At 42.9% G+C, this 12,612-nt stretch overlaps 1 protein-coding gene and 1 long non-coding RNA gene across 5 annotated transcripts in view; one reads left to right on the forward strand and one right to left on the reverse strand.

The window, feature by feature from the left end:
• Nucleotides 1-12,612, forward strand: part of KDM3A (lysine demethylase 3A) — a 60,495-nt gene that overhangs the window by 40,485 nt on the left and 7,398 nt on the right. For all 3 annotated transcript variants that reach the window (XM_070429646.1, XM_070429647.1, XM_070429649.1), the window contains exons 17-21: nucleotides 1,752-1,924; nucleotides 2,293-2,529; nucleotides 4,512-4,683; nucleotides 7,896-7,983; nucleotides 8,639-8,769. In XM_070429646.1, coding sequence (XP_070285747.1) covers nucleotides 1,752-1,924; nucleotides 2,293-2,529; nucleotides 4,512-4,683; nucleotides 7,896-7,983; nucleotides 8,639-8,769 — 801 coding nt within the window. The remainder of the gene's footprint in view (nucleotides 1-1,751; nucleotides 1,925-2,292; nucleotides 2,530-4,511; nucleotides 4,684-7,895; nucleotides 7,984-8,638; nucleotides 8,770-12,612) is intronic.
• Nucleotides 1-12,612, reverse strand: part of LOC139020070 (uncharacterized) — a 47,727-nt gene that overhangs the window by 1,872 nt on the left and 33,243 nt on the right. The window contains exons 1-3 of one of the 2 annotated variants that reach the window (XR_011473186.1): nucleotides 6,252-6,392; nucleotides 5,541-5,613; nucleotides 1,843-1,955 (exon numbers count right to left, since the gene is read on the reverse strand). This is a non-coding gene — a long non-coding RNA (uncharacterized lncRNA). Of the gene's footprint in view, nucleotides 1-1,842; nucleotides 1,956-5,540; nucleotides 5,614-6,251; nucleotides 6,393-12,612 lie in introns of those variants that run through there. The other variant, XR_011473185.1, reaches the window with a different exon arrangement.

Genomic DNA, 12,612 nt, shown 5'->3' on the forward strand with positions numbered 1-12,612 from the left:
GATGATAGACGGTAAGTTAGGTGGAGATTGAGACTTTTTTGCCTTCCTATTCTTATCCTATATACAGATCTTATTTTGTCTAATGTTCAGTGTTCTGGCTTCAGTTTTATTTTTCTTTATCTGTGCTTTTTCATCTATGCTTGATGATAGTGTAAAGAATATGGCCTTTGGAATCAGGTAGTTAGATTAGAAATGTACATGATTCTGCTTTCTGTTTATGTTAAAAGAAAGAAAAATTGCAGGTCAGTTTCTTTCATGCAAAGATCCTAAACAAAATTTAAGTGGATAGAATTCAGTACCATCAATAAAGGACTTACACAGCATGAACAAGGGCATCAGAAATGCAGGTGTAGTTTAACATTCAAAAAGTACAAGAAAAATTATGAGACAAAGAAAAGTAGGAAAATTCAATACTTGTTCATGATTTTTTTAAATCTTAGGAACAGAAGGGAATATCTATAATTATAAAAGTGTAATATACTAATTAGACCGGACGTCCTTCTGGATGAAGCGGGGCCTGTGAGGGAAGCCGGGTTCCTGGGTGCCAGAGGGAAGCCGGTGCCGGCAGCCAGGGGAAGGAAGGCCTACTCTTGCACAAATTTCGTGCATTGGGCCTCTAGTACTTACTATAATGAGCTTCTACAATAAAACTGACATCAATCATCATAAATAGTGATTGAATTTTTTTAATTGGTTGAATAGGTTTTTTTTACAGTGTTCCTCTGTGTTCAGGAAAGAGACAAACATACCTGCTATCACTATTTTATTAAACCTTGTGCTGGAAATTCTGGCTATTGCATTAAGGCAAACAAGAAGATATTAGAATTGGAAAGAAAGAGATAAAGCTGTTGATATCTGCAAACAATCTAATTATACATGTGAAAAATCAAAAAGCATATATTTAATAAACATTTCTATCATGGTTGCTAGTTACATTGTTAATTTATAAAAATCAATTGTATTTTGTATACCAGGAACAAACAAATAGAAAACAGAAGTTTAAAAAATACCGTTTAGCCTCCCCTCCTCCTCCCTCCTTCTCAGGAGCACCCTCTTGTCTTCTCTCCTTCTTTCCCCACAGGCGTGCATCTCCTAAACTCTAAGGGTCCCTACAAGGCTTGCAACCAGGGCAGCAATGGGCAGTGGCAGTTTATCCTGGGCAAACCCCCTGAGCCTGTTCCTAAGGCCCCCTTTTCTCTGACTTATTAGTGAGCCAACGCAGACCAGCCTAGGCTCATTTCCCCAGCTCTTCCTTGTTTTATTGTCTCCAGCTTTAATAAATGTCCTCTAAAACTCAAAAAAAATATATACATCATTTACCATGTATCCCCTGGAATTGGATCTTTGTTATTTAATACCAGTTGGGAAGCCTTGTCTAAATAATGTCATTACGCCAAAACCGGTTTGGCTCAGTGGATAGAGCGTCGGCCTGCGGACTGAGAGGTCCCAGGTTCGATTCCGGTCAAGGGCATGTACCTGGGTTGCGGGCACATCCCCAGTGGGAGATGTGCAGGAGGCAGCTGATCGATGTTTCTCTCTCATCGATGTTTCTAGCTCTCTATCTCTCTCCCTTCCTCTCTGTAAAAAATCAATAAAATATATTTTTTAAAAAATAATAATGTCAGTATTTATCCTGTTGAGTTTTTTTTTGTTCTAGTAAATGAAAACAGGTTCCAAAGTAATTTTAATAGAGGACTACTAAGAGATTTTATTTCAGAATGCTTTTCCATTTGGATGTTTTTTATTTTTAGAAAAACAACCAATGATGCCAACTTTAAAGAATGAAATCAAATGCCTTCCACCCCTGCCTCCTTTGAGCAAGTCCAGCACAGTCCTCCATACCTTTAACAGCACGATTTTGACACCTGTAAGCAACAACAGTTCTGGTTTCCTCCGAAATCTCTTGAATTCCTCTACGGGAAAGGTATGCATTTGTTTTGTTGTTTGTACTCCGCCTAGTAAAGGTGAATAGATGAGACCAGAAAAATTGAAACAGAAAGTAGAAATGAACCCTAGGCTTTTCTTCATGGGTACAGAAGGCTGTGTGATTGGCAGGTGGGCTTCACAGGGTTATAATACTGGGCTGGGCAATTTTCTCCTGTTACACTTTCTCCTATCCCCACTTCTGTGAGTTGTGATGTCAAGTGGGGGAAGGAGACTTACCTTTTTGTCTTGGGGTCCTGGCTTGGACTGTTTTCTGCATATGTGATGTATACTTGTCCTACCACTATAGGAATGAGTTTTTGATGGTAGGGAATGACATTTAAGACTTGTATTCTTTCTCAAATTCAGACAGAAAATGGACTCAAGAATACACCAAAAATCCTTGATGACATCTTTGCCTCTTTAGTGCAAAATAAGACTTCCTCTGATTTATCTAAGAGACCTCAAGGACTGACGATCAAGCCCAGCATTCTGGGCTTTGACACTCCTCACTACTGGCTATGTGACAATCGCTTACTGTGCCTGCAAGATCCCAATAACAAGAGCAACTGGAATGTGTTTAGGGAGTGTTGGAAACAAGGGCAGGTAAGAGGGTCCTCTGCTCCCCCAGCCCAGTTCAGATCCCCCTTCTTGGTACCTTTGGCAGACTCTGACATCCCCCCCACCTTCTACCACCCCTCTCCCCAATTAGAAGTAGTATATACTTTATCTCCTGTTTTTGTACTTTATTATTTAGGGTGAATGTTATTAAGGCAGAGTAGTATGGCTTGTGAGGTTTTGATTGCTTCTGACTAGTCATTGAATTTTTTGTTGTTAATCCTTTCCTGAGGATATGTTTTCATTGATTTTGAAAAGGGGAAGGGAAGCGGAGAAACACACAGAGAGAAACATCAATGTGAGAGAGAGACATTGATTGGTTGCCCTCCCGCACATGCTCTGACTGGGGCTGAGGATCCAGCCTGCAATTGAAGTACGTGCCCTTGACCGGAATTGAACCCAGACCCTTTAGTCCTTGGGCCAACGCTCTATCCACTGAGCCAAACTGGCTAGGGCTAGTCACTGGATTTTTGATGAGAGCACCTGGACTCAGTTATTCTTATGTGATAAATCTCAACAGAAGTGGAATATGACAAGGAGGCTTATGGGATTTGGGGGATTAGACAAACTATGACAATCATGTATCCCTTTTTCATGAATTAAAACCTTGTGCTGAAGGCAGTTTTAGGTGGACCAGAGCCAGGTGGTTCATCTTGTAATTGATGTGTAGTCTCCCAAGGGGTCTGCTTTACAGGGCAGCATTGCTCCATCTTAATTTTTTTTTTTTTTAAAGTTTTTTTAAAATTCTTATCCAAGGATTTTTTTTTTCCATTGCTTTTTTTCAGAGAGAGTGGAAAGGAGGGTGGGAGGAAGAGATACAGAGAGAGATAGAGAATAATGTGAGAGAGACACATTGACTGGTTGCCTCCCACTTGCACCCCGACCGAGGGCAGAGACTGAGCCCACAACCCAGGTACATACCCTTGACCAGGAATCAAACCCAAGACCCTTCAGTGCCGGGCTGATACTCTAACCACTGAGAAATACTAGCCAGTGCACTGCATCTTAAGTTTTGGTTGATAGTTTAGGAGGTGAATGGCTATGTACACCTGCTCCTCTGCTTTCTTGTTTTGGTTTTTGTTTTCTGAATCTTTGGCTTTTTTTCTGGGCTAAATGGAGTCCTCACTAAAGGAATACTTCCTTCTTGGACAAGGCTAGGAAATTGCCATACAGAAAAATGTATATATTTAACAAAAAAATTCTAAAAATTTTTTTCAGCCCTGTGTACTAAGATTTGCTCATGACGACACTAGCAGACTGAATTTAGACCAAGAGCATGAATAACATAATTTTTTTAAATTGAACTGATTGCCAATATTTTAGTCAGATTTCACAAAGTTCAGGATTTCTGGCTTGTCTTAGATAACTAAAGGACTTGGCAACCTCAGGTCTATATTCCTGCCTAGCAACAACAGGTTGGAAGCCAGTGGCTGTGCCCTCTGTAGACCGGACTCTCCTGCTGGCCTTTGTCTTACCACATCTTCTGCCTGCCCTGAGCCTTGGCACTGGTAGTCTGTGAATACTGGGAGTGGAGTCCTTGCCCCTAGAACAGTGGTCGGCAAACTGCGGCTCGTGAGCCACATGCGGCTCTTTGGCCCCTTGAGTGAGGCTCTTCCACAAAATACCGACTTCTGCGCATGGGCCACGAAGTTTCAATCGCACTGTACATACGCACCCGCACGTGGTATTTTGTGGAAGAGCCACACTCAAGGGGCCAAAGAGCCGCATGTGGCTCGCAAACCGCAGTTTGCCAACCACTGCCCTAAGAAGCTTACTGAGGTAGTTTGAGAGCAAGGGATGTGTAGAACAGATGAGTGATGAAGACAGGAAATGCTGTGGGAGCTCAGAAGTGTAAGCTGGCACTTCGGGGTCTGAGATAAAATGACCTATAGAGACCAAGCCAGTAGCTGCCACAGGTGTGGGGTCAGAGCAGGAGGAGTTCAAACTAAAGTCTTCGTTCTCTTCTTTAGCCAGTGATGGTGTCAGGAGTGCATCACAAATTGAACACTGAACTTTGGAAACCTGAATCCTTCAGGAAAGAATTTGGAGGTCAGGAAGTCGACCTAGTTAATTGCAGGACCAATGAAATCATCACAGGAGCCACAGTAGGAGATTTCTGGGATGGATTTGAAGATGTTCCAAGTATGTATTAAAGATCTTTCAGGGGTGTTGAGGGTTTGAAAGGAGGGGCATAGGAAGAGCAGGAATCTGAGACACTTTAGTGGCAACAGCATTTTCCAGGATTTAAAGTTTAAAATTAGTATCTTCTCTTCCCATTTCTTTTTCAAAGTTTATATTTTTGAAGTTAGACAAGTTCATTTTGTAGTTTCTATCCTTCAGGTGCTTCCACTTGTGCCCAGCAAGAGGGTACCCACAAAGCCAGGGCTTAGGACTCATGGCTGGTGGTTGTGTGTGTCTCACCTTCATCTATCTTTTTTTTTTTTTTAAATATATTTTATTGATTTTTTTACAGAGAGGAAGGGAGAGAGATAAAGAGTTAGAAACATCAATGGGAGAGAAACATCGATCAGCTGCCTCCTGCACACCCCCTACTGAGGATACAATAATTATTATTGTTTAATAAGGTAAATAGACCTGAAGGTGCCAGGGAATGTGAATTCATTTCATACAGGGTCTCGTGGTCACTGTTTACTCCATGTGGGTGAGCAGGGATTGTAGCAATAAGAAGGCTAGCGCGGCCTGTGCTGAAGTGGCCCTTTCTGTGATTGGCCAATCTGTAAACTGTTTCCAAGAACATGAAGTGCACACCAGGCCCTGTGGTTCCCATCAGCACAGCAGTGGGACACCAGGCCCCCATCTCTGCTGGAAGATTTGGCCAGTTCATTCTTCAGACTCAGTAATTCAAGTATGCTCATTCATAACTCATTCTTTTTAGACATGCTTTCATATTTTACTCTCCTGCTACCTTATTTCCTGTTACCCACATTTATAGATCATGGCCCATACTTTCACAGACTTTATAATAAAGTTATACTTACCTCTTATATAAGACCTGATGGGATTTTCCATAGGTAGATGCTAAGATGGGAGTTTCAGACGGAAGATATTTATCTGAAATGGAGAGGGAGGTGGGAAGAAGGACTGGCATGAGAAGGAGTCAGCTGCAAGGCAGACTCAACAAAGCTTCAGCCAGTATGGCAGGGAGTTCTGGAGCAAATATTGCCCCTCATTGTCACAGATTGGGCTGAAGTGGGGGATGTCAGGGCCTTCGCCACCACTCTTTACCCCCTCCTCCCTCAGTTTCTAGATCCTGGTGCCTGGGAAGGGCAGTAACCTGGTGAGACAGCTCTTTGCAGCTGAGGCAGACCCTACAGCTGTGTCTTGGCAGCAAGTTCTTTGAAAGAGATCTGGTGATACAGCTACCACAGCGTGCCATCCAGTTAGGCCTGAGTTCAAATCCTGACTGGATATGTACTTACTGTTATATGAGCCAGATTTGATTTTTCTGGGGCTCAAACTTTCCAGAGTCAACTGAAACTTGCCTTTTCCATGTGATGTTCCTGCTGCATACCCGCAGCGTGCCACCCACACTGAAGTGCTGCTGGTGTCTGAACATATCCTGTTCCCTGTGATTTCCTGTCTCTATTGCCCCGAGTGCACCTGTTTAAACTAGGTTATGGAACAGTGTTTGGTTGACTAAAACATTTTACAAATCTTAGCCCTTAAGAGTACAAGCTCTGAAGTCAAACCTGGGTTGCAGTTCCAATTCTGCTGGATGCCCTTGGACATCTGTCAATTTCCTCATCTAAAATTGAGAATATTAAAAAGGGCTTAATCTCATTTCGATATTGTGTTTAGTTGCAAGGATTAAATCATTAATCCCTGGCACCTTCAGGTTTATTTACCTTATTAAACAATAATAATTAAAAAAAAAAAAAAAAGGCCCTGACTGGTTTGGCTCAGTGGATAGAGCGTCAGCCTGCGGACTGAAAGGTCCCAGGTTCGATTCCAGTCAAGGGCATGTACCTTGGTTGCTGGCACATCCCCAGTAGGGGGTGTGCAGGAGGCAGCTGATCGATGTTTCTCTCTCATCGATGCTTCTAACTCTCTATTCCTCTCCCTTCCTCTCTGTAAAAAATCAATAAAATATATTAAAAAAAAAAAAGATAGCCCTAACCGGTATGGCTCAGTGGATAGAGCGCCAGCCTGCGGACTGAAAGGTCCCAGGTTCGATTCCGGTCAAGGGCATGTACCTTGGTTGCAGGCACATCCCCAGTAGGGGGTGTGCAGGAGGCAGCTGATTGATGTTTCTCTCCCATCGATGTTTCTAACTCTCTATCCCTCTCCCTTCCTCTCTGTAAAAAATCAATAAAACACTTAGCAGAGACTAGAACACAGCAAGAAGTGCAATAGTGGTTGTCATTGCTGTTAATCATAATTATAAATATATCTCTTCCAATGAGAGCTCCTTGGGTCTTGGTTCCTTGGCATTATCTGCAACAGGTAGTAGTTCTATCACCCAAAAATAGTTCTCATTAAACTCTATGTGTATCTGCCCGGGTGGGGCAGAGAGTGGGCCCTTTTGGCCCTAGGTCTCCCTGGACAGAAAATCAGTTTCAGTCTCTCTGAATAAAACAAGTCATTTCTAATTCTTTTTTAAAAATATTTTTTTTACTGTTTTCAGAGAGGAAGGGAAAGAGAGAGAAACATCAATGATGGGAGAGAATCATTGATAGGCTGCCTCCTGCATACCTCCTACTAGGGATCGAGCCTACAACCTGGGCATGTGCCCTGACCAGGGATTGAACTGTGACCCCCTGGTTCATAGGTCAACACTCAACCACTGAGCCACGCTGGCCGGACAAGTCATTTCTATTTCATGCTAGCCTCAGAAAATGGTCCCGTTCCTCCCCCGCCCCCCCGCCCCCGGTGGTCTTCGATTGTTAAGGTGCATTGCTGCTTATTCATTGCGGAGCTGCTCACTTCTTCCAGAACTTTGTATGCAAGAGGAGACTGAATCTGAGTGAGAGGGACAACTGTCAAACACCACCTAGATGTAATGGGCAAAGGGGAGTGGCTGAAATCTCAAAGAATGAGTAGTAATTTAATAAGCATCTAGAAAAGATAGGGCCCTGATACAAATGAGTTGGTGATATTTATTTTGCTACCTCTTGCTGCCTCCTAGGTATGGATGGATTTCTTGGCACTGTAGAAAAGTTAGCAATTGATGGATGAGAATATTAAAAATATTTATATACAAAATGTATCAGGCTATGAAATTTTACAGTGATAAATTTTATTTGCATTGTTAAGCATAAAATGCTAATTTGCCTTTTATTTTGGTCTATGTTTTAGTTAATAGGAGCAATTTAGTTATTCTGGTTGTTTTTCAGACCGATTGAAAAATGAAAAAGAACCGATGGTGTTGAAACTTAAGGACTGGCCACCAGGAGAAGATTTTAGAGATATGATGCCTTCCAGGTATGACTGTGGGGGTAAATGGTTCAGTCCTTGACTTGGTAGAATAAATTCTTTTTTGAGATGGTGTGAGAAAATAGTTCTCAGGGAAATATGAAAGTTGCCATGGTTTTACTGGGGCTGAGTTTTCATCTCTGCTCTTTAAACTTTGAAGATGTGTGTTTCTAAGTGAGGTAAGTTACTGAGGTTTAGATCTGGTTAATGAAAGCTCCGCGTGTTTTCCCGGCAGTGCTCTGCCAAGTGTGCAAGTGCTGAATTTGAGGCAGTAGTGAGATCAGACCTGCATGGTTCCGTGTGAGACAGTCATGTCTTGCGTTAGACAATGAGCAGCTGGATTGGTAGATTTGTTTTCCTGATTTGAGCTTGAACCTTGAAAAGTATCCTCAGAACTAATGAATGAATAAATCCAAGTGTCCAGAAAATTCGTTGCTCAGATCTTTTGTCTGAGATACTCCAGATCATTTTGATACATTTTTGTGGTGAAGGAAGGAAGAATTATAACCTTTATAATTCTGATTTTGAATATTGTTAACGTTCAGCTGTCTCCATCTTCATGAGCCAGGTATTTTTGTTTGTTCCTTTTGTGTAGAAGGAACAAATCATATAATAATGAATTAGAAAGGCACCTTTATTTTTCAAATTCTTTGTTTTGTACCAGGTTTGATGATCTGATGGCCAACATTCCACTGCCGGAGTACACACGGAGAGATGGCAAACTGAACTTGGCCTCTAGGCTGCCAAACTACTTTGTTAGGCCAGATCTGGGTCCCAAGATGTATAATGCTTACGGTAAGGAGGAAATGACTTGAAAAAATTATAATGGAATAGAGCAAATTAAAATGTTTGGAAAATTGATTTTTTTTTTTGGTTGGGGTGGATGAAAAATATGTGTAACCCCAACACTTAACACAGCAGTAGGCTTCGTTTTTGCATATTTCCTTTCATTCCTGGCCAAATGTTTGTGTATTTTCTTTTCAGAATTGTAGTTGTTGGGCATATGCAATTTTTTATTTTTCTCTTCTATATCTAATACATTATAAAATCATGTAGTTTAATAGCCCTTTCCAAAATTTTAAAATTGAGTTTATTGGGGTAACATTGGTTAAAAACATATTTCAAGTGTACTTTATTTTTTTTCAAATTCAGTTGGCATTCCATATTAATTTCAGATGTACTGCACAGTGGTTAGATATCTATATATATAAAAGCCTAAGTGACCATTACGACAGAATGATCGGACTGACCAGTCGTCCAGTCGCTATGATGCACACTGACCACCAGGGGGCAGACGCTCAATGCAGGAGCTGCCCCCTGGTGGTCAGTGCGCTCCCACAGCCAACCTTCTGCGGCCCCTCCCCCCTGGCCACCCAGCCCCCTCAATCGGCCCCCATTGGGGAGGCCAGCTGGCCAAACTTCCATGGCTTCTCCCCTCTGCCGGCCTACCCCTCCCCCGCATAGGCCTTGATTGCCGGCCAGGCTGAGGGACCCCACCCGTGCACAAATTCGTGCACTGGGCCTCTAGTCCTATATAATAGAAGACTAATATGTAAATCGACTGAATGGCAGAACGATCAGTTACTATGATGCGCACTGACCACCAAAGGGCAAGTGCTCAATGCAGGAACTGCCCCCTGGTGATCAGTGCGCTCCCACAGGGGGACCACCGCTCAGCCAGAAGCTGGGCTCACGGATGACGAGTGCAGTGGTGGTGGCAGGAGCCTCTCACGCCTCCACGACAGCGCTAAGGATATCCAACTGATGGCTTAGGTCCGCTTCCCAGGGAGCGGGCCTAAGCCGTCAGTTGGACATCCCCCAAGGGCTCCCGGACAATGAGAGGGCGCAGGCTGAGGGACCACCCCCGGCAAGTGCATGGATTTTGTGCACTGGGCCTCTAGTTTTAATATAACTTACAAAGTAATCCTCTTGATAAGTTTATGTACTACTCACCTGACACCATACATAGTTACTATAATACTAGAGGCCCAGTGCACGGATTCGTGCACCAGTGGGGTCCCTCAAAGTCGCCCACGGGGATCAGTGGACTTACACACTGCCGCAGCCAGGCCTTACCCGCCAGCTTGTCAGGTTCCAGCCCACTATCCTCGCTGCTCCCGTACATCCCAGCCCCGCTGCGCCTGGTGCCGCCACCACTCTGGCACCCAGGGGGAGTGTCCGCAGGAGAGGCTCACAGAGCTCTAGCTGCACTCACCAGCCATGAGCCCGGCGTTTGGTGCCCATCTTTTAGCTGAGCGGTGCTCCTGCTGTGGGAGTGCACTGACCACCAGGGGACAGCTCCAGCTGATTGGCCAGTCACTTAGGCTTTTATATATATAGATAGATTACTGACTATATTCCCTATGCTGAGCTTTAATATCCATGACTATTTTGTATCTACAAATTTGTACTTCTTAATCCTTCACCCTTTTTTTTTATTTCAGAGAGGAAAGGAGAGGGAGAGAGTGATAGAAACATCAATAATGAGAGCGAGAATCATCGATCTGCTGCCTCTTGCAAGCCCCACACTGGGGATTGAGCTCACAACCTGGACATGTGCCCCAACCAGGGAATCGAACCACGGCCTCCTGGCTCATTGGTTGACATTTAACCATTGAGCCACACCGGCCAGGCCCTTTCACCTTTTTTACCTAGCCCCCCAATCCTCTTCCATTCATGAAAAAAAAATTGTTTGCTTCCTAAAGTATGGTATGGTAACCATCACTTTGTATCTATGAGTTTGTTTTCTTTTTCATTTATTTTGTTTTTTAGATTTCACATTTAAGTGAAACCATATGATATCTGTCTTTCTCTGTCTGACTTGTACTATAGTTTGATATCAGGTAGTGTGATACTTCCAACTTTGTCTGTTTTCTCAAGATTGTTTTGGCTATTTGACATATGTTTCCTAAGGCTTGGGAAGTTCTCATTAACTATTTCTTTGAGTAGGTTCTGTGTTCCTTTCTCCTTTTCTCCATCTGGTATACCCATTATCCTTATATTGCTCTTTCTATGGAATCAGATAATTATCATAGTTCTTTTTTAAAATGGTTTTTTTTTTTGATTGATTTTAGAGAGAGAGGAAGGGAGAGAGAAACATCAATGAGAGAGAAACATCGATAAGCTGCTTCCTCCATGCTCCCTACTGAGAATCGAGCCTACAACCCGGGCATGTGCCCTGACTGGGAATTGAATCAGTGACCTCTTGGTACATAGGTCGACATTCAACCAACTGAGACATACTGACCAGGGCAAGTTCTTTTTTTCTTTCCTTTTTTTTTTTTTTTTTTAACTTTTAGTTCTCTTCTTTCTCCTGGGTCATTTCTAAGTTCCTATCTTTGAGCTTACTAATTTTCTCTTCCATCTGGTTTGCTTTGTTTCCAGTGCTCTCTAATGCATTCTTCATCTCATTTATTGAGTTTTTCAGTTCCAGAATTTCTATTTGGTTTGCTTTTATAGTTTCAGTCTCTTTGGTAAAGTGCTGCTTTTGTTCACTAATTTTCTTCCTGAGTTCATTGAACTGCCTTTCTGAGTTCTCTTGTATCTCATTGAGCTTCTTCACAACTGCAATCTTAAATTCTCTTGTCATTTAAGTCACATTCTCCCATGACTTTGAGTTTAATGTGAGGAGACATTTAATTTTCTTTCTGTACTTCCATGTTACTGTGGTTGTTCAAGGTATTTAACATTATTTATCTGCCTGTGCATTTGAGATATGAGTTCTTTTGTTTAGGTGCTGTTTTATTCTCAATAATTTAGAGACGTGATGGGTAGGGTACTTCTATTTTTTTCCAGCAGATGGTGTTACAGTACAAGGTGTTTTTGTTCTGTTTTGTTTTTTTCCTCTTGAGGTGAAGCAGCGCCACTTTGGTTAAGGAAAGTGCTACATATTCACTGTGAACAGCTCATCTTGGTTATGGGGCACTACCACTGTGGTTATGGGTTTATGGTGGGTGGTATAGAACTGGTTTAGTGAGCTCCTAGCACTACCTTTTTACTAATGATCACTGACCCCGCTGTGTTATTTTGGAGGTGTCTCCACTGCCTCTAATGGGCTCTGCTGGATGAACTGGGCATGGGAGACAAGTGTGTGATCTTGTGGCTTCGCCCCCCCTGCCAGCATCTGCTGTGGGTACTCGCACTGTCTGGGCTTCTCATCTTTTTTCACCAGTCTCTGCCTGGATAGGTGGGCCTGTGAAGACAAGTTTAACATGGTTCTGTCCTCATTCCAATAATGGCTGTTGGCAGTGCTGCATTGTTTTAAGCTTCCCAACCACCTCTACCAGGGTTGCTAGGATGGGAAAGAGAGAAGGGAGATAATTTTTCTCAGAGTTCTACTTCTTCTGTCCCTTATACAATCCAGGCTATAGTGTGAGGGTTTCAGTCTGACTCCCTCCCTGCCCCCGTTTTGGCTTCTGAACTCATTGGAACCATGGTAGGCACCCAACTCTATGTGCAACCACCCTTGCTATCCGTTCCCCCAATCCCGTCTCCCCTACTCATTCCATTCTGCCCCATCTTGAGATGTTTCAATGGGTGGATCTTCCAGGCGTGTTTGTGCGTTGAGCGTGAAGGGGGGTGAGTATCTTTTGTTGAGTTATAGTCATCCTACTTGTAAATTTAAGGGGAGAAACAAAG

Source organism: Myotis yumanensis, unplaced genomic scaffold (genome assembly GCF_028538775.1).
Source record: "Myotis yumanensis isolate MYYU_CA2020_CCGP unplaced genomic scaffold, mMyoYum1.0.hap1 SCAF_11, whole genome shotgun sequence".
Classification (NCBI taxonomy): domain Eukaryota; kingdom Metazoa; phylum Chordata; class Mammalia; order Chiroptera; family Vespertilionidae; genus Myotis; species Myotis yumanensis.